Below are 20055 nucleotides of genomic sequence, written 5' to 3' on the forward strand. Positions count from 1 at the left end.
CAATAAATATTTTTTAATAAATTAATTGGGGGAGGGAGGAGGAGTCCTAACAGTATAGTAGTATTTAGAGCAAAGAACTGACAGACGTGTTCCACTCTCTATAGTAGGGACACAACTGTGTTATATGAAGAATACTTGAAGCAACCGAGGATGCGAAACTGGATTAGAGCGGGGTGAGGAACAGGTTGGGGGGATGTCATTCTCAGATCTTCTGCCATTCTGGGAAAGACAGTGTAGATTTCTCATTGCCTCACTGGGGAAAATCAGGACGAGAAGGTGGCAATAAAAGAACTGAACTTGGCTTTTTAAGGAAAAGAACATGCAACTCCACGAGGTGCCATGAAGCCAGTACTGTGACTTCCCGGGGTGCGCAAATGCTGCGTGATCGCCAGGCCCAGATGCGGAAGCAGGAATTCTACTACAACCCTTTAGGGTAAGGCGTCGCTTGGGAAGAATTTGGCGGGAACAGGAGGAGGCCGTACAAAGGAAGTGATGTAAGGTGTCACGGGGGGTGGGATTACACGGCCAGAGGTGCGGAAATATCATCTTGATTGGTTATTTTTTTGAGACACCGTCCTATCACAACGTCCCTCAGCCTTACTTCCGCTTGCGCAATCTATTTTGCCCTTAGTAACGGTGGCCGCAGAGGCTTCCTACCCTCCCGAGAGCAGAGTGCGCGTTTTCGGGAGCGCGGCTGGAGAAGACGGGAAAAGGCGTAAGATTCGTGAGCACTGATTGGCTGAAGCGAGAAGAGTTCTGGCTGCTGACTGGCTCCGTCTTTCGCGGGAAGGAGTTTGTGGCTCCTGCGAAAAGTAGATATAGCGGAGCGGCCGCCTCAGGGCTCGGAGGCGGTTAGGAGAACCCACCAGACCGGAACCTTCTGGAACTCTTTCCTGAGGGAATCGTGACGAAGATGTGGACCAGTAATGATGAGTGGGGCGGATTACGAGACCCGCAAGAAGGATTTAGCAAGGGGCTGGGTGGGAGAGGCCTGTGGCGGCGGGGGTGGGGGAGGGGCGGGGGCCGGCCGCGGGGGCGTGCGGGGTCGGGGGGAGGTTAAGGAGACGCTGGAAGTGGCTAGGGTGAAGTCTGGGGGTCCTGTGGATTTTTCAGAGGCTTGGAGGGCGGAACAGGTATTAATGCCGCTGTTGTTTAAAACCAGGTGGATTTGAAAGCTATAGCAGTTCCTCTTTTGGGGGAACCGGAAGCTACACACAGTCCCCTGGGGGCTTTGGATCACCGACACCTTCCCAGGCCGAAAAGAAATCTGTAGGTTGAAAGCGTACTTCGTTTTATCTTATACTGTCCGGAAGCTACTGACTCATCTGTGAGAGAAAATTTATGCGATGAAGGAAGGGTGTTAAACTTGAGCTGATACGATAATTGTCAATTATTATCTTATCGAATCTTATAATTGAGTGCTGTAATTTTGAAAAATGAAATTCCCCTAATTTTGCATCCATTGTTTCCTTGCCTTTATTTTGAAATTTACCAATAGAACTAATGAAATCAACCTTGTGGGAAAAGTGAACTTGTTTGTATAGCCTAGTTTACATTTTTCATGTATTGGAAGTCGTTTTTAAATGAAATGTAATGAGGTGCTCTAATGCGGTGGAAAGAACATGGTCTTTGAAGTCTAGTGGATCTATGATCCACCATTGCTCTGACACTCCTTGCAGGGTATCATTGGACAAATGATACCTTCTTGGAAATCTGTTTGGCACCTACTAAATGGGATTAATAATAGATACCTTACAAGGTTGTTGTGAGACTTAATATTATGATATATATATAATTACACCTGCCCCAGAGTTGCTTTCAGTAAATGGTCCCAGAGAGTATTATTAAAAAGAACCTGAGCATTGGAGCCAGAGTATGTGGTGTCCAGAATCAACTTTGCCTTTTAACTGGTGGTGTGAGTTTAGCGAAGCAGCTTCCACTGCTGGTTTTGGTGGCCCTTGATTTTTCTCATCTGATAATAGTACTAGTACTACTCATGTCAGGGTGGTTCTGAGAATTGATAAATGAGGTAATGTATAAGAAAGTGATCTGTAAAAAGCTGTCCAAATGCTTGTTACTCACTCTTTCAGAAATGAGTTTCAATTTAATAGCTGCTGTTGATTTCATCCTTTAAAAAATATAGGATTTGGTGTTAAGATTCAGTATTAGTAGCTTCTGTGTTTTATGTCCAGGTTGATAAGCTTTTACCTAAACTGGTAATTCACAAGGGTGTGTCAGTGGGAAAAAAATCCATTGATAATTCCCATACATTTGGGCATTGCTTTATATTTTTCATATGATTATTTTATATAATCCTGTGAGTTAATTATTATTTACTGCATTGCACAACAGAGGCTCAGGGAGATTAAGGGACACCTGAGCTTGCATAGCTAGTTAGTCCACACATTGATGCTGCACAAATCCAAAATCTGATGAGCAACTTCTGTCTATTGTAATTTTCTTTTTCCCAGGAAGACCAGAGGGGACTCCAAGTCCTCTAACTTTGTCTTCCTTGAGGCTGTAAAGGAAAAAACAAAAGATAGATCATTGGTTCTCATCTTTTCTCCTTTATCTTAACTATTTTTCTTCATTCTGGTTGTTAGAATTCTTAATCTCAGTATCCCTCCCTGGGGCTGTGTATTAAGACTGCTTTTCAGAGAACAATGATGGTTATAAACTGGAGTTTCAAACCCAGGTCTTTTTATGTTTAAATCTAGTGCCTTTTCCACAGTAAATTAGATAAACACTCTATCTAAACTGTTTCCTGTTGACTATAAACCTGTTATATTTGATTGAATCATGTGAAATTTCTAATACCATGTTTTGCCTTTAAAAATGGTGGGTTTTTTATAGTACTGTCAGAGTAGCCAGTGGTTCATAGTCAGCTAGAAAAGAATTTTTTTCAGAATTAAACATATCAGTACTTGTGCTGACACCCTCTCTGTGAATCTCTTTGGAACAAACTGGAAACTCTTTGTGATCAGTTCTTGGCACATAATAGGTGCTCATTAAAAAACAAGAACTTGCTGTGATTTGAGCTGAATTTGAAGGTATTTACTAACACCTCAATAATTACCCATCTGTAACTTTTTTCCCTGAGGAGTAATAATATTTATTGAATACCTACTACATGTGGCGCTTGGGATTAGCATTTTCATATACATTATATATTTCATTTACAACTCAAAAGGTAGATATCCTCATTTTATAGAATAGGTGGTGGTGTGTCCAGGGCTGTGGAGCTGGGATTTGAACACAGGTCTGTAGGACTTTCTGGCTCCAAAGCCCATATTCTTGCTGCTGTTACCACAGTGGCTCTTAGTTTTCTTATGCTGAAGATACAATGAAAATCTCAGGTGTGATAGGTGAAAACTGTATAGTAGATTATGAGAGCTAAATCCTGGGACCTCAGAAAATTTTAAATATATAAATACTAATATAGCATATAACTTCACTTATAAAATACTATAAAGTAAAATTGAAAAACAGTTGATTCCTTTATATCCTTGTTAAAAGCTATTGCAGCTATAAAGAGTGAGGAACAATAGCTGACCTAATAATTCCTAATGTTTATTGAGTGCTTACAGTGTGCCAGTTATTCTAGGTACTTCACCATATATTTAATTTTCATAATGATTTTTAATGATTTTATTATTCCTAGTTTTATAGATGAGGAAACTGAGGTACAGATGAATAGAGAAATGTGACCAAGAACACACTGCTCCTGAGTGGTAGAGCCATAATCTTTACACTCAAGCTTGGCTGCTGCCTGTTGTGACATGTGTGCTGGTAGTTGGCTAGGCTTACTTTCTACCATCCTGGCAGTACTCACCATTCAAAATTAGGCTTCAGCAAAGTGAAATGTTGCGAGTATCATGGACCTTCAGGGATAAGCTTCAACTGCTAAATCCATGAAGACCAAGAGTCTGCTATGTTCAGTCTTACATGTGGAACAGTTACTGGGTTATATCCTGTTGATCTCCAACAGGAAGAACCGTAATCTTTAATCCACCATGCTTTTTCCATCTTGTACATGGTCCCTCTAAGAGTGTATGAGAGTGCATGTTTGCCCTCAGCCTATAATGCATATTCCCTACCCACTATTTTTTCACTGTCGAAATTCTTGTGCTTCAAGGTCCAGCCTAAATGCTCCCTCTTCTTGAAATTGCCAAAAATATTTCCGAGATCCTACATAGAGCATCTCATTCTATAGTGTATCAAGATCAGGCTCGTTATTTACATTTTTACCTCCCCTAAGTTAGGAGTATGTTGAAGGCAAATCCTATTCCATTCTACTCATTTTTATGTTCCCCAAACAACCTCTGCCCAGTGGTAGGCAAAAATAAGAATTTATGCTGGTGTTAGGCTGCTTCTGGATGTGATTTGGGTGTCCTCTTCTGCCCATCACCTCCTGTCCCTTTCCTTTAAGATGTCCAGTGTGGCCAAGCCCTTATCCCATTTTCCCCATACTCACATTTGATGTCAGAACATCTATCCTAAAGCTGTACCTCTAACTTTCTGTTATATTTTATCATGAGAGTTAGAACAACTCCAATGTTCTGTCTCTGCTGGCCATCTCTCAAACCCCTTCTGAGTACCATCTCATCTGTGATAAAAAGCCAGCTCCTAAAGGTGGGGTTTCCTTTAAAAGTCTGTTCCAGAAGCAGGTCATCTTCCTTATGCTGTTTGCACTCTGGCCTACTCATTTTGGTGATCCCTAGTACCGCACAAACTTATCCATTCATCAGGAGCTTTGGAGTCAGACAAGCCTGGGTTTGAAATCTAAAGTGTGGCATTTGTTAGCTATATAACCCTGGTTTTCATCTCTGTGAAGCAGGGATAATGAGGTGCATTTTGAAGATTCAATGTTATAATATATGTAAAGTGCTTGGCACATAGCAGGTGCTAAATGAACAGTAGTTATTATTTTCTTAATTGGATGTATGCATACTTTTTTTTCAGAGAGCCCGAGCTCAGCATATTGTACCCTGTACCATATCTCAGCTGCTTTCTGCTACTCTGGTTGATGAAGTGTTCAGAATTGGAAATGTTGAGATTTCACAGGTAAGTAAAAATAATTTGTGGAAGAGTCACTTAATCATAGGAATGAAGAATGAGATAAAACTAACATCTCAACAAAATACATAGGGGTGAAAATACATAGGGGTGGGCCTCCCTGGTGGCGCAGTGGTTGAGAGTCCGCCTGCCGATGCAGGGGACACGGGTTCGTGCCCCGGTCCGGGAAGATCCCACATGCTGCGGAGCGGCTGGGCCCGTGAGCCATGGCCACTGAGCCTGCGCGTCCGGAGTCAGTGCTCTGCAACAGGAGAGGCTACAACAGTGAGAGGCCTGCTTACCACAAAAAAAATAAATAAACACATAGGGGACTTCCCTGGTGGCGCAGTGGTTAAGAATCCGCCTCAGTGCAGGGGACACGGGTTCAAGCCCTGGTCTGAGAAGATCCCACATGCTGTGGAGCAGCTAAGCCTGTGCGCCACAACTACTGAGCCTGTGCTCTAGAGCCCGCGAGCCACAACTACTGAAGCCCGTGCGCCTAGAGCCCATACTCTGCAACGAGAGAAGCCACCGCAATGAGAAGCCCGCGCACTGCAACAAAAAGTAGCCCCCACTCACTGCAACTAGAGAAAGCCTGCGCGCAGCAATGAAGACCCAATGCAGCCTAAAATAAATAAATTTATGAAAAAAAAACATAGGGACTTCCCTGGTGGTCCAGTGGTTAAGATTCCATGCTCCCAATGCAGGGGGCCCAAGTTCAATCCCTGGTCAGGGAACTAGATCCTGCATGCCGTAACTAAGAGCCTATGTGCCACAACTAAAGATCCCGCATGCTGCAATGAAGATACCACGTGCCACAGCTAAGACCCAGTGCAGCCAAATAAATAAATAAATAAATATTTTTAAGAAAATACAGAAGTGTTGCTTTGGTTTCCAAGAAAACCAAATTTTTTTTTCTCCTGGTCTAGGTCACTATTGTGGGGATAATCAGAAATGCAGAGAAGGCTGCAACCAACATTGTTTACAAAATAGATGACATGACGGCTGCACCCATGGATGTTCGCCAGTGGGTTGACACAGATGTAAGTAGTTGGTTTTGAATCAGGGTGGGGTTACTCTGGGACTTTGGAGATGTTGAACTTTTTTAGTCTTACTTTTTAAAGGTGGATCTTATTATAAAAATAAAACATAAGCAAGACATCAAAGGCAGAAACCCTGACATTAAAGGCCAATACATTTGATGTCATAAAAAGTTGAAAATCTTTTAAACTTCCCAAAATACTATAAACGAAGTTAAAGGGCAAGTGACGGGACACACTAGAATGTAAACTCTGTGAGAACAAGGATTTTTATGTAGGCACTGTATCCCTAGCACCTAGAACAGTGCCAGTTACATAGTGGGCCCTGAGTAAATATTATTTAAATTAGTGGGAAAATTTTTTGCAAAATATTACGAACATTTAAAATTTTCAATTATTGAAAGTTCTTACAAAGCAAAAAGGAAAAAGCAACCACACCTTAGGAAAACGGGCAAAGAAATGCACAAGTAATTCATAATAGATGAAATACAAATTGCAACAACAATAAGAAAAGCAAGTTTACTTAACATTAAGATACCATTTTTAGTTTATTAAATTGGCAAAGGAGAAAAGAGAATGGCAATGTCCACTTCTATTGAGAGCAGTAGGCGCTTAATTTATGGAGTGAATTGTCACTGTTTGTCTGGGGAAGTGGATACCGCCCTACCTTGATGTTATGAGCATCACCTTTCTCAAAAATCAGCCGATGATCAAAATCATCTCAGAAATGTTGACCACTCCACTGCCAGAAATTTGCATTCAGGAATAATTAAAAATACACGCAAAGATTCAGTTGTAAGATTGTTGATCATCATTATTTATAATAATGGAAAACTAAAAGGAATCTCAATGTTAGCAGTAGGATATTATTAATTAAATCCTGGTATATTTTTTAAAATACTGCAAATGATGTAGAAATGTATGTATTGTCACAAAGAATTGTTTACCATAAATTGTTGAGAGGAAAAGAGCATGTTAAAGGTAGTATGGGGCTTCCCTGGTGGCGCAGTGGTTGAGAGTCCGCCTGCCGATGCAGGGGACACGGGTTCATGCCCCAGTCCGGGAAGTTCCCACATGCTGCGGAGCAGCTGGGCCCGTGAGCCATGGCCACTGAGCCTGTGCTCCGCAGCGGGAGAGGCCACAACAGTGAGAGGCCCGCATACCGCAAAAAAAAAAAAAAAAAAGGTAGTATGCATGGTGTGGCCCCATTTTTGCAAAGCAACATATATATGAGTATATGTATAAACATGCAGAAAATAGACTTAAAGAAAATATATTCCTTTTACCCTTTTTATTTTTTTTAATTATTTTTAAAAATTTATTTATTTATTTAGCTGTGTTAGGTCTTTGTTGCTGTGTGCGGGCTTTCTCTAGTTGCGGCGAGCGGGAGCTACTCTTTGTTGTGATGCGCGGGTTTCTCATGTCGTGGCTTCTCTTGTTGCGAGCACGGGCTCTAGGCACATGGGATTCAGTAACTGTGGCATGTGGGCTCAGTAGTTATGGCTCACGGGCTCTAGAGCACAGGCTCAGTAGTTGTGGTACATGGGCTTAGTTGCTCCGCAGCATGTGGGATCTTCCTGGGCCAGGAATCGAACCTGTGTCCCCTGCATTGGCAGGCAGATTCTTAACCACTGTGCCACCAGGGAAGCCCCCTTTTTATTTTTTAATTGGGCAGAGGCCTCTTGGTTTTTTATGTTGTTTTTAAAATACATTCATTATAGAACATTTGGATAATGCATACTTTGTATGCTATTTTTGCTTCAAAAACCACAAGTCGTCTGTGAAGAATTAACTTCATAGTTATTCATTCTTTATTTTTTGGACCTCAGAAAAATACAGGAGAATTCATTCAACAGTTGTTATTGGAGCACTGATTCTGAACCAGACTGCTTGGTTCCAGGTAGACAAAGAATGCAAAAGACACAGTCCCTGCCATCAAGGGGGAAGGTAGTTACTAGAGATGCCTAATACTGTATGCTCATACAAAATGTATGGTGCTCACTTATAAACATTTAAAGATCCCCTGAAATCCCCACATCCAAAAGATGACTACTGTTACAACACATTTTGGGAAATACCCTTTCAGACATTTCTCTCTGCATATCTGTACATATATGAGATGTATGCTTACAGTTTTACATAAAGGATAATATGATCTGCAACTGCTCTGTAATCTGCTCTTTTCGCTCAAAACTATGTAGTGGAACTGATTTCTTAATGTCAATAAATACAAATTTACATCATCAATTTTGGTGACTGCCTATTCCATCATAAGGATATATCATCCCTTACTTATAGACCCAGTCAGGAAACATTTAGCTTATTTCCATCATTTGTTATTATAGACAATGCAGCGGTGAGTATCTTTGTGTACATCTCTTCATGATTGAGATAATCTCCTTAAGATCAATTTAAACTAGGTTTTCTGGAGGAAATACACATTTTACATGTTTCTACTTTCTTTTTTGGTTAATCTTACATTTACGTTTTTACATTTTTTATTGCCTTCCATATAGGTACCAATTTACTTAGTGCATGAGAGTTCCCCATTAGTTCTCAACACCCTAACAGTAGGTTTTATGAGTCTTAAATTTTTGTATCATAGTTTAAAAATAGTCTTGTCATTGAGAATTTTCTCATTTTTTGTGCGTAATTCTCTGGTTTTAGTGAGATTGGATTTTTTTTTTTAACTTTATTCAGTGTTAATTTGTGGGTGGATTTTTAGTTGTCTAAAGTCCTTTGATTCCCCAGGAGTGTTTGGATATTTATTTTTGTTTGCAAGAGCCTGAAAAATATTAACCTCTTATCATAATTATATGACTTCTCTAGTTTGTCTTTTGACTTTGAAAAGCTTTTCCTTGTTTCAGATTATTTTTCAATTCATATTTCCTTCTATAATTTCTGTGGTTTCTTTTTATATCTCTATATATGATTAAGTCTTTTTATAATTAAATGATGTATTTTGGTAAAAGGAGAGAAGTATAGATCCAGCTTTACTTTTTGCAAGAGTTTGTTTTTAATTTTTATTGCAGTATAGTTGATTTATAATGTTGTGTTAGTTCCAACTTGTTTTAAAATGTTCTTTGAGAGAATACAAACTTTTATCTGTGGTATATATACAGCTATGTAAAATAATAGGTAGAGTGAAATGCAAGTAGTTGATAATCTCCAGGTAATGGGAATTGGGGTGTTTTTTAGTTTTAAACACATACATTCTATATTCTAGTTTTTTTATAGTCGTGTATTTTATAATCAAAAAGAGCTTTGAGTCAGCTTATGTATTTTTCTTATTAATAATAGGTACATAGTCTAGAAAACCCAAAAAGAAATATTAAAATAATTTATAATTATCCAAGTTAACTTTTGTTAACGTTTTGATGTATATGTTTCCCCTTGCGGGAAATAAGCTTTTTTCCATGAGTCACAGCAGGTCTTCACAGACAATGAATAGAATTCTGCATTATCATTTGCAGCAGTATAAACTAATCCATTATACAAATGTGCACCTTTTGTTGGATATGTAGGTTGTTTTAAATGTTTTAGTATTCAAAACTATGCTGTGATGAATACTCCTAAAGCTAAATCTTCTTTTTTTGAATTTTTGAATTTTATTTTATTTATTTTTTTATACAGCAGGTTCTTATTAGTCATCCATTTTATACACATCAGTGTATACATGTCAATCCCAATCGCCCAATTCATCACACCACCACCACCACCCCCCAGCCACTTTCCCCGCTTGGTGTCCGTACGTTTGCTCTCTACATCTGTGTCTCAATTTCTGCCCTGCAAACTGGTTCATCTGTACCATTTTTCTAGGTTCCCCATACATGCGTTAATATACGATATTTGTTTTTCTCTTTCTGAGTTACTTCACTCTGTATGACAGTCTCTAGATCCATCCACATCTCTACACGTGACCCAATTTCGTTCATTTTTATGTCTGAGTAATATTCCATTGTATATGTGTACCACATCTTCTTTATCCATTCGTCTATATATGGGCATTTAGCTTGCTTCTATGACCTGGCTCTTATAAATAGTGCTGCAGTGAACACTGGGGTGCATGTGTCTTTTTGAATTATGATTTTCTCTGGGTATATGCCCAGTGGTGGGATTGCTGGGTCATATGGTAATTCTATTTTTAGGTTTTGAAGGAACCTCTGTACTGTTCTCCATAGTGGCTGTATCCATTTACATTCCCACCAACAGTGCAAGAGGGTTCCCTTTTCTCCACACCCTCTCCAGCATTTGTTGTTTGTAGATTTTCTGATGATACCCATTCTAACTGGTGTGAGGTGATACCTCATTGTAGTTTTGATTTGCATTTCTCTAATAATTAGTGATGTTGAGCAGCTTTTCATGTGCTTCTTGGCCATCTGTATGTCTTCTTTGGAGAAATGTCTATTTAGGTCTTCTGCCCATTTTTGGATTGGGTTGTTTGTTTTTTTAATATTGAGCTGCATGAGCTGTTTATATATTTTGGAGATTAATCTTTCGTCTGCAAATATTTTCTCCCATTCTGAGGGTTGTCTTTTCATCTTGTTTGTAGTTTCCTTTGCTTTGCAAAAGCTTTTAAGTTTCATTAGGTCCCATTTGTTTATTTTTGTTTTTATTTCCATTACTCTAGAAGGTCGATCAAAAAAGAACTTGCTGTGATTTATGTCAAAAAGTGTTCTTCCTATGTTTTCCTCTAAGAGTTTTATAGTGTCTGGCCTTACATTTAGGTCTTTAATCCATTTTCAGTTTATTTTTGTGTATGGTGTTAGGGAGTGTTCTAATTTCATTCTTTTACATGTAGCTGTCCAGTTTTCCCAGCACCGCTTATTGAAGCAACTGTCTTTCCTCCATTGTATATCCTTGTCTCCTTTATCATAGATTAGTTGACCATATTAAAGCTAAATCTTAATACATGTTCTTTATTTTCTTAAATTTCTAAAAGTACAGTTGCTATGCCAATAAGTATGTCCACCAGAAAGTTGTGTGCCTAAGAACACTGAATGAGAGTGCCATAATCGTTTGCTTGTTTTTTGATGTGCATAACATAGAACTTGGATATTTTTATTCTAATTCCTGGTTTTATTTTTTAAAAATTAAATTCTAAAAGGCAGGGCAAACTAGGTAGTGCTACATTAGGATCCTTTAGCTCTTACTTTGTAACTTTCTCTTTCTGTACATAATTTAGAAATTTTGAAGAGGCTTTCACCAGCATCACTAAAACCTAAGTGGTGTGTTTGTATTTTTTCTGTTAGGATGCCAGCAGTGAAAACACTGTGGTTCCTCCAGAAACATATGTGAAAGTGGCTGGTCATCTGAGATCTTTTCAGGTAAAGTCAGGAAAAAAAACGACAGTTAAAATGTATCTGCACGGGGCTTGCCTGGTGGCGCAGAGATTGAGAGTCCGCCTGCTGATTCAGGGGACACGGGTTTGTGCCTCGGTTCGGGAGAATCCCACGTGCCGCGGAGCGGCTGGGCCTGTGAGCCATGGCCACTGGGCCTGCGCATCTGGAGTCTGTGCTCCGCAACGGGAGAGGCCACATTAGTGAGAGGCCCGCGTACGGGGGGGGGGAAAAAATGTATCTGCATGAAGCAGTTTCTGGGGTCATGCCTAAGTTTAGGATACTTAAGACTTAGTAAGTCTCTATGTTTAATGGGAGTTATATTGAAGTTAATTCATTATTTTCTTCTTCAAAAGGAAATAATGGGCTTCCTCAATATAAAACAAACAGAAAGGTAGAGAAAGAACAAGATCTCAGCCTACAGTTGCCATCTATGGCATTCATTAGGTGTAGAAGGCGGACACTGGATTTGGAGACTAGACTCTGGTTGTATAACCTTGGGAAAGTCATTGAACATCTCTGTGCTAGTTTTGTTCTTTTGACTATATTTCATTGACTGTTTTTGGATTAACTCTGAGTTAAAAATTTTCAGTATATAACACATTTTCCTCAGTTAGTAAAATGCTATAACCAAGAAAGGAGCCACAATGTTTTGACCTGAAATTGACTTGAATGTGCTCATTATTTGTTCACATTTCTCTCTTTATTTTAATAGAACAAGAAAAGCCTGGTAGCCTTTAAGATCATGCCCCTGGAGGATATGAATGAGTTCACCACACATATTCTGGAAGTAGTCAATGCACACATGATGCTCAGCAAGTCTAACAGCCAGGTGAGCAGCTTCATTCTCGTCGTTTTTTCTCTTCCCTGAAAAAACCTAAACCACTTCTGTGCTCCGGCTTTGATTTCCTTGACATTTTGAAGATTGAGCCACAAGAAAGTCATCATTCAGTCCTCAAAAAAAATTTTCTCCATGAGCTTTGCTGTGTTATTTTATTCCTGATGAAACACTTTCCTCTCAAAATTACAAGTTCCTCTAACCCCGGTGGCTTGGATGGCTGAGGCCAAGACAAGCTTCAAGTGTAGACACATAATTATCAGCTGAGCTCTTAGCTTCAGGATTTTCAGTCCATATTCAGAGAAAAACCCCAACTAAGATAGCATTTTGCTGCTTTCCTTCCAACCTATTGGCTAAACAGGATTATTTATGCACCATTATTTTGTCCCTGCAACTATATTTCTTGCTTCATATCGAAATTTCTCAACATTTTCTGTGGTACATATTCAGTTTGGCAAGTCCATCTAGGACCACATAATGGGTTTGCTGATCTGAGTATTAGAGTGCCCTTAGATGATTCTGGTGGCAAGGTGGAAGACTGGTTACAGTAGGAGGGACTGGAGCTGTTGCCTCTTGTTTTGTGCCAAGCACTTTGCTAAGCCCTGGGGATACAAAGATACATTCATTCAATTTATTGAGCCTAGTATATGCCAATCATTATTCTAGGCCCTGGGAATAAAGCAGTGAACAAGATGGGTAAAGTGTCTGCCCTCAAATTTATATTCTTGAGAGAAATGGACCATCAACAAGAAAACAAATATATAATTTTAGGTAGTTATAGGTACTCTGAAATTAAGCAGAGTAGGAGAAGACAGTGATGGAGGGAATAAGAATGGTATAATTTTAAATGAGAGAAGAACATTCCATGCGGTGTCAGAAGCCATGAGACTGGAACAAGCTTGGCATACTTGAGACTAGCAAGAAGGCCAGACTGTCTGGAGTGAAGCAAATGACATGGGAGGTGGTACAGGGATGTAGGCAAGGGAGCGAGACCCCGATCATGTAGGGCTTTGTAGGCCATAGTAAGGATTACTTTTTTCTAATTGACACTAAACCTTTAGAAGGTTTTGACTAGGGAAGTGATGTGGTCTGATTTACCTTTTTAAAAGCTCACTTGAGCTGCTGTGTGGAGAGTAGACTATGAGGCACCAACAATAGCAACAGAAGTAATTCTGGGGAATGGTAGCAGCAGCTGGGTAAGAAGTGATTGGATTCTAATACATTTCGAAGGTAGAGCTGACAGGACTTAATGGTTTAGATACAGGATATAAAGAAAAGAGAGGGTACAAAAATAACTCCTAGGTTTGGGGCTTGAGTAACTAGATGAAGCTAGCAGGTTTGAAGGGCAAACTCCAGAGTTCTGTTCTGGACTTAGCAAATGCAACGTGTCAGACACCCAAATGGAGACCAGAATGGAGGGCTGACTGTATAAAGCTGGGACTCAAAGGAGAGGTCAGGGGTAGAGAGAGAGCATTGGGAGTCATTGTGTGGATGGTATTTAAAGCCTTGGATGAGAGGAGGTAACTAGTGAGTTAAGAGGTAAGAGACCTAAGCTCTGAGACACAGAGCTAGGAGTCTGGAGGCACAGCAGGAGCCAGAGAAAGTCAGAGAAGTTGCCAGTTGGGCAGGAGGAAAATCAGGAAATGTGGTTCTGTAGAATATTCTGAAAAGAGTACTTTAAGGAGGGAGTGGAGTTCAACAGTAGAATGCTGCCTAGAAGTCAAGTAAGGTGATGAGAGAGGTCCGTCGGATTTGGAAACGTGGATCTTCAGAAGAGAGGCTTCAGCAATGGTTAGGGGAAATGTGGGTTAAAAAGAATGGGACTGGGTAGAAAGTTTAGGGTGTTTATTTTATGACTATACTTCATAACCTATACATATATATCAAATGTTCTGTGATAAAAATGGTTTTAAAGTGAGGATGGGTGGAAGCTGTGAGTATAGACAGTTATATTGAGGAGTAAATAAAATAATCCTTTCCCTCAAAGAGTTTGCCTTAAGCATTGAGGGTTCAGATCACTTAAGCAGTGAGGAGTGGCAAGTGCAGGATGCTGTCGAACCACAGAGAAGAGTTTCCTGTCCTGACCTGGACATCAAAAACGGCCTCCTGGAGGAGGTGATGCCTAAACCAAGTCTTAAAATACACATATGGGAGCAGGGGCGCACCTGAAGCATGTTTATGAGGTCATTTCAGCAGAGGTATCCAGGGAAGAAATAGCGTTCAGTTCAGTATTACTGGATCATAAAATAGGACTTCTGTCTCACCAGCAAGCAACGTGAAGGCATCTAGCTTGAAAACAGGAGACCATGACTGAATTTTGGGTTTTTTTTTAATGACCTCGAAGCATTGGCATTTAATGTTTTTTTTTTTTTTTTTTTGGTCTGCGTTGGGTCTTCCGTGCTGTGCGTGTGTGCGCGGGCTTTCTCTAGTTGCGGTGAGCGGGGGCTACTCTTCATTGCAGTGTGCAGGCTTCTCATTGTGGTGACTTCTCTTGTTGCGGAGCACGGGCTCTAGGCCTGCGGGCTTCAGTAGTTGTGGCATGTGGGCTCAGTAGTTGTGGCACAGGGGCACTAGAGCACAGGCTTAGTAGCTGTGGCACGCGGGCTTAGTTGCTCCACGGCATGTGGGATCTTCCCGGACCGGGGCTCGAACCCGCGTCCCCTGCACTGGCAGGTGGATTCTTAACTACTGCGCCACCAGGGAAGCCCTAATGAACGTTTGTTGAATGAATGAGTCTCTTGACTGCATGGGATTCACTGATGAGCTTCCACAATGCTCTTTTACTTGTAATGAGTACTTAACATATTTAATCTTTTGTCATCTTTATTCAGTTCAATAAATTAAACATTGACTGAGCACCTGCTGCCCACCAGGCACTGTGCAAAGCTGAAGGGGCTTATGGGAGAAAGTGACAGGCAAACAGTGCGATGGCTACTATGAGAGGGAATGGGCCAAATGCTGTGAGAGCCAAGAAGGAAGAACACAACTAACTTTGGCCTGGGGGGATGTCAGGGAAGTCTTCACAAAGGCAGTGACAATTAAGTTGGGCTTTGAAGGATGAGAAGGGTGTTTCCCAAGCAGATGAGGGGAGGAGCATTCCAGACATGGAATAACATGTCAGAGGCGTGTGTGTGACTGGCAAGAATTCCCTGTGTTGAAAGGGGATGGTCAAGAATAAAATACAGACTTTGATGTCTAGTTGTAGTCGGTCTAATATCCAGGAGTTTTATATTATTTTCACAGGCAGGGGGAGCCAGCTGAAAGCTTTTAGGTGGAGGAGAGACATGATCAGAAGTTATTACTTGGAGCAGTGAGGAGGGTTGATTGGAATAGGAGAGACTTGCAGCTGAGACACCAGTCAGGCGATCAGGGGTGATGAGGATCAGTTCGAGCCACTGAACGCTGTATTAATGGGCTGTGGTGATGGGCTGTGGTGACGGGCTGTGGGAGGTAAGCGAGTGGAGACTCAAAGATGGCCAAGGTCTACAGGACTGGGCTTGGACTTACTAATAGAAATGGAATATACCAGGGCAAGCAGGTTTGGGGAGGAAAGTAAACTTTATTTTGAAGTGCGTGAGATAGCTAAGTGGAGGTCTTCAGTAGATGGTTGGTAACGAGGATTTGTGGCCTCGGAGGAGGTCTGGGATGAAATCCTGAGAGAACTATCAGCTTTTTGGAAGACAGGTAGACAAAGAGGCTGAGAAAGGATACTGAGAAGGTATAGTTTGAAAATTAAGTGGAGAACCAGAAGAATATGGTGTCAGGAAGCCTAAGGAGGGGTACATTTCAAGAGGGGTGTGGTCAGCAGTGTCTGCTTCTGAGAGGTCAAGTGTTATGAGAACTGAAAGGGATTACTGGCTGTGTTGGTTGATAAGCATTGGTACGTTTGGTGAGAACTGTTTCAGAGGTATATTTGGAGAGAATCCAAATAGTGCTGGGAAATGTAAACAGTGACTATAATCTATTATTTTTTAAAAGTTTGGTGGTAAAAAAGAAGAAAAGAGAGGGTAATGAGAACTATGTCTCCTTTTCTCTCCTTGTAATGCTTCATGCCTAGTTGACACTCAGTAAATGCTTGCATGATTGAAGCACCAGAGGTAGATACCACTATAGCAGATCTCAGTAATTTTCTTCTCAGTGCTATTTTTCCTCTGGTTCCTGTCACATCACAAAAGAAAAGGAGGATCCAGGAAGTACCTTTCTCTCAGTTTGATGTGATATGCTTCAGAGAACGACTTTATCTTCCTATGAAATACTCATTAGATAATAGCTGTCCTTTCCAAGGGAAGCAGTTGTTATTGGGAAAACTCTGCTTAGGGAATTCCCTGGCAGTCCAGTGGTTAGGACTCTAACCACGCTTTCACGTGGCCTGGGTTCAATCCCCAGTCAGGGAACTAATATCCCACAAGCCGTGTGGCGCAGCCAAAAAAAAAAAAAAACTGCTTAAATTGTTTTTTTGTAAACTATTTATTAAGCTATTTAAAAGAGCAAGGACTGTGTTTAAATTGGTGAATTTACTAATGTTGTAAACTTATTTCTTAATTCAGCCCTCAGCAGGGAGAGCACCTGTCAGCAATCCAGGAATGGGTGAAGCTGGGAACTTTGGTGGGAATAGCTTCATGCCAACAAATGGCCTCACTGTGGCCCAGAACCAGGTAAACAGCTGAGTGGCTCCAGACATGCAAGACACAGACAGTTAGTTGTAAATTATGTTACTTCCTTAATGGTGCTAAGTACCTGACTCATTTCTTTCCTATAAAGGGATTCTGGCTTACATAGGGGAGCTGATTCAGAGTAGTTGCTAAAATCTTTCTGATTTGAATCTTCAGGTACTGAATTTGATTAAGGCTTGCCCAAGGCCTGAAGGATTGAACTTTCAGGATCTCAAGAATCAGCTCCAACACATGACCGTACCCTCCATCAAGTGAGTATTTGGTTTCTGTGAACTAGGGCTCCAGAATTGTACCCGTTTCCCCTCACCAGGATTTCCCGGTAATGAGAAGTAAGTTTAAAAAAAAAAAAAAAAAACTGTTGACTAACAAAAGCGAAGTTGTTCAGTCATGGAAAAGTAGAAAAAGGACTCACAAAGATGGTGCTGCCTGTCACTTCACTCATTCATTTTTCATTCAGCAAATACTAAGTACCATTATGTGCAAGGGATGTAATTTTGAGCAAAAATTGACCAGATACCTCTCGTGGAATTTAGTCTGGAGGAATGAGATCCTAAACTCCTAGTCCTCAGGTGTACATTTGCATTGGCATTGCTGTCCCCACTGTGCAGTGTTCCTCAGGCTATCTGGACCTGAAGCCATTAGACAGTCCTTCCAACATCCTTGTCCTGATAACCTGTTAGACAAGCAGCTTCCTGATTCTAATGAACTAATCAAACAAACTGAGTATTATGGTGTTTGTGATAGTTGTTACTATAAATCAGTTGATATTCTAGGTCTCGATAGAAAAGAATACTCAGGTCTAATTCCATTTCCTGTCCTATGAGATGAGGATAATAATTCCTATCTTAGAGTTACTGTGATGATGAGGTGCAGAATGTCTGTCACAATAGTAGGTGCTCTATAAATTGTTACTCTTATTAAATATGTTACTGACACTGACCCTGAGGGCCTTTAAGGATTTGAAGGTGTCATACCATTTCTAGAAAGACCTTTCCTTTCCTTCTTGCAACTTGATTTCCCAGAAGGGAATGAGAGGGTCGGTGGATGAGTGAGGAGCTATTTTTTTATATAGCTGTTTATATTGGGAGACATTATATGCAACCGGAACTATAGCTTTAGATCCTGGTTTCAGTTTGCTTACACTGGTATTTAAGTGAGGTCCTATTTTCTTTGCTTTACACAACTTGGGAGAGGCATCCAAGGCAGCCCTAAAGCCTTTGTCTCCAAGGATTACCTCAGTTTTGTAATTTTACTGGTGTTTCTCCCTGCAAGAGCCTTCCATGAGCAAAATGGCCATGAATTCTTGTCAGCTAAGATAGAAAGTAGGGAAATGAGTAAAGTTTACATATTCGGCCATATCCAAAAGGCAGTTTCCTTTCTTCTGCATTTGGTTTTTTCTTTCTTTCTAGGCAAGCTGTGGATTTTCTAAGCAACGAGGGACACATCTATTCCACTGTGGATGATGATCATTTTAAATCCACAGATGCAGAATAACTGGATCTAATTGGGTACCCGAGATATTTTCCAGCTGGACCTTTTATGCAGTCTCTCGTCTCCAGCTGTGCATATATTTGGCAGGTTGACTTCTAGGTAGTAGGTTTCATCTATAAAAGGTTTCAATTGACATCCTTTTGAAACTTACTACTCTTCTGTGTTTTTGAAGCTCAGAGGGATATGGGCAACTGACAGGGATGTAAACCAGGGGGGACTTTCTTAAAGAACTTACAAATTAGTTACAATATCAGGATAAATGGAATTGGAAGAGGGATGCTACCAAGAAGGGTTGGGCGGTATTACTTAAATAATACTCAGGAGTTTTTATGCCTAAATTGTTTCCTGTTGAGAGCAGGACTAGGGCCTGTCAGCAGAGAGCTAGCCACAAAGCCCACTAACCTCTGCCTGTTTTTGTTCCCCACTTTGGTTATGTGGTTATGTGTTGTTACTTTCAGAATTGCACTTTCTTTCACCTTGTCATAATTGCTGCCCAAAGTGTGTTTTTATAAGCATGGGGTTCTAGAATGGTGGCTTCATGGGGCAGAGAGAAAGATACGTGTTTTGTACAAAATAAGTACATTCATATGCTTAATAAAATAGTTCTATTATTGCAGTAACTTGTAAAAATGTTCCTTTTTTTACACTGTAATAATTAATACTTTATCATCTCAGCTAATTCAGAGATAAGTTAATGAGGTGTAACATGCAAATAAAAGTTCTGTAACTGCTTTAACTGTGTTTCTAAATGAGATCTACCAGCAGCTGTGTGGAGAAGGCTCCACTCCCTTGGTTTCTGACAGTGAACAACAATGTGGTTGTTATTTTCTGTACGTGCAGGATAGTTCCCATCTGGGGAGCTGTGCAGACGCTTAAAAGTCAGTCAACCAATATGTTCATTTGCAAGTATGTCCATTCTTGATTGTTGCCTAAAAGAAAGAACAGTGGCTAAAAACAGGTTTAAAAAAGCATATACATTTGAATATGGAATGCATGATAGGATACTTCTATGGGTGGTGGACTTCTCGTTCTAGTTACCATGCTAATGCCCTCAAATGGGCAAGGGGGCAATAGCAGTGGTTCTGGGTGGAAGTCACTTTTTCTTTTGATTTTGAATTCTATGATTTAGCAATCAAAAACTACTTACTCATTAATTCAGCGAGTTTTTTTTGTTTTTTTTTTTGTTTTTTTTGTGGTACGCGGGCCTCTCACTGTTGCGGCCTCTCCCGTTGCGGAGCACAGGCTCCAGACGCGCAGGCTCAGCGACCATGGCTCACGGGCCCAGCCGCTCTGCGGCATGTGGGATCTTCCCAGACCAGGGCACAAACCCGCGTCCCCTGCATCGGCAGGTGGACTTTAAACCACTGCGCCACCAGGGGAGCCCTCAGCGAGTGTTTATTGAATACCTACTGTGTCAACCCATTGGTCAGCTACTAGGAATATAAAGCAAAATAAGAGATTGGTGTCCCAGGACTTGCTGATTCAGCATTTCCAATAACACAGAGTAGCTACTCAGGGATACTGAATTCCCTGCCACCTTGGCATTGACACGGTATCACAGGAGCTCTGTGGATTCTGAGCACTATGAAGGCCCGTGGGGCTGAGCCGAGGTAGGCCAC

General features: G+C 40.8%; 1 protein-coding gene across 1 annotated transcript; it reads left to right on the forward strand.

Annotated features, from left to right (window-relative positions):
- The first annotated feature begins 711 nt into the window (after nt 1-711).
- On the forward strand, nt 712-19116 carry RPA2 (replication protein A2). Its single transcript, XM_082865680.1, has 9 exons — nt 712-923; nt 1163-1269; nt 4963-5064; nt 5985-6098; nt 11348-11422; nt 12150-12266; nt 16820-16927; nt 17102-17196; nt 18355-19116. Exons 1-9 carry the CDS (start codon nt 914-916, stop codon nt 18437-18439), a joined length of 813 nt encoding a protein of 270 aa, XP_082721806.1. The 5' UTR covers nt 712-913; the 3' UTR covers nt 18440-19116.
- Nucleotides 19117-20055: the final 939 nt, after the last annotated feature.

This window comes from Leucopleurus acutus (genome assembly GCF_964270905.1).
Source record: "Leucopleurus acutus genome assembly, chromosome: 2".
In the NCBI taxonomy this organism is placed as follows: domain Eukaryota; kingdom Metazoa; phylum Chordata; class Mammalia; order Artiodactyla; family Delphinidae; genus Leucopleurus; species Leucopleurus acutus.

Excerpts from the sequence above, each read along its gene's own strand:
- RPA2 (XM_082865680.1), top strand. Across the intron at positions 12,267-16,819 it reads TCAGCAAGTCTAACAGCCAG|CCCTCAGCAGGGAGAGCACC; the intron begins GTGAGCAGCTTC and ends TTCTTAATTCAG. Across the intron at positions 17,197-18,354 it reads ATGACCGTACCCTCCATCAA|GCAAGCTGTGGATTTTCTAA; the intron begins GTGAGTATTTGG and ends CTTTCTTTCTAG.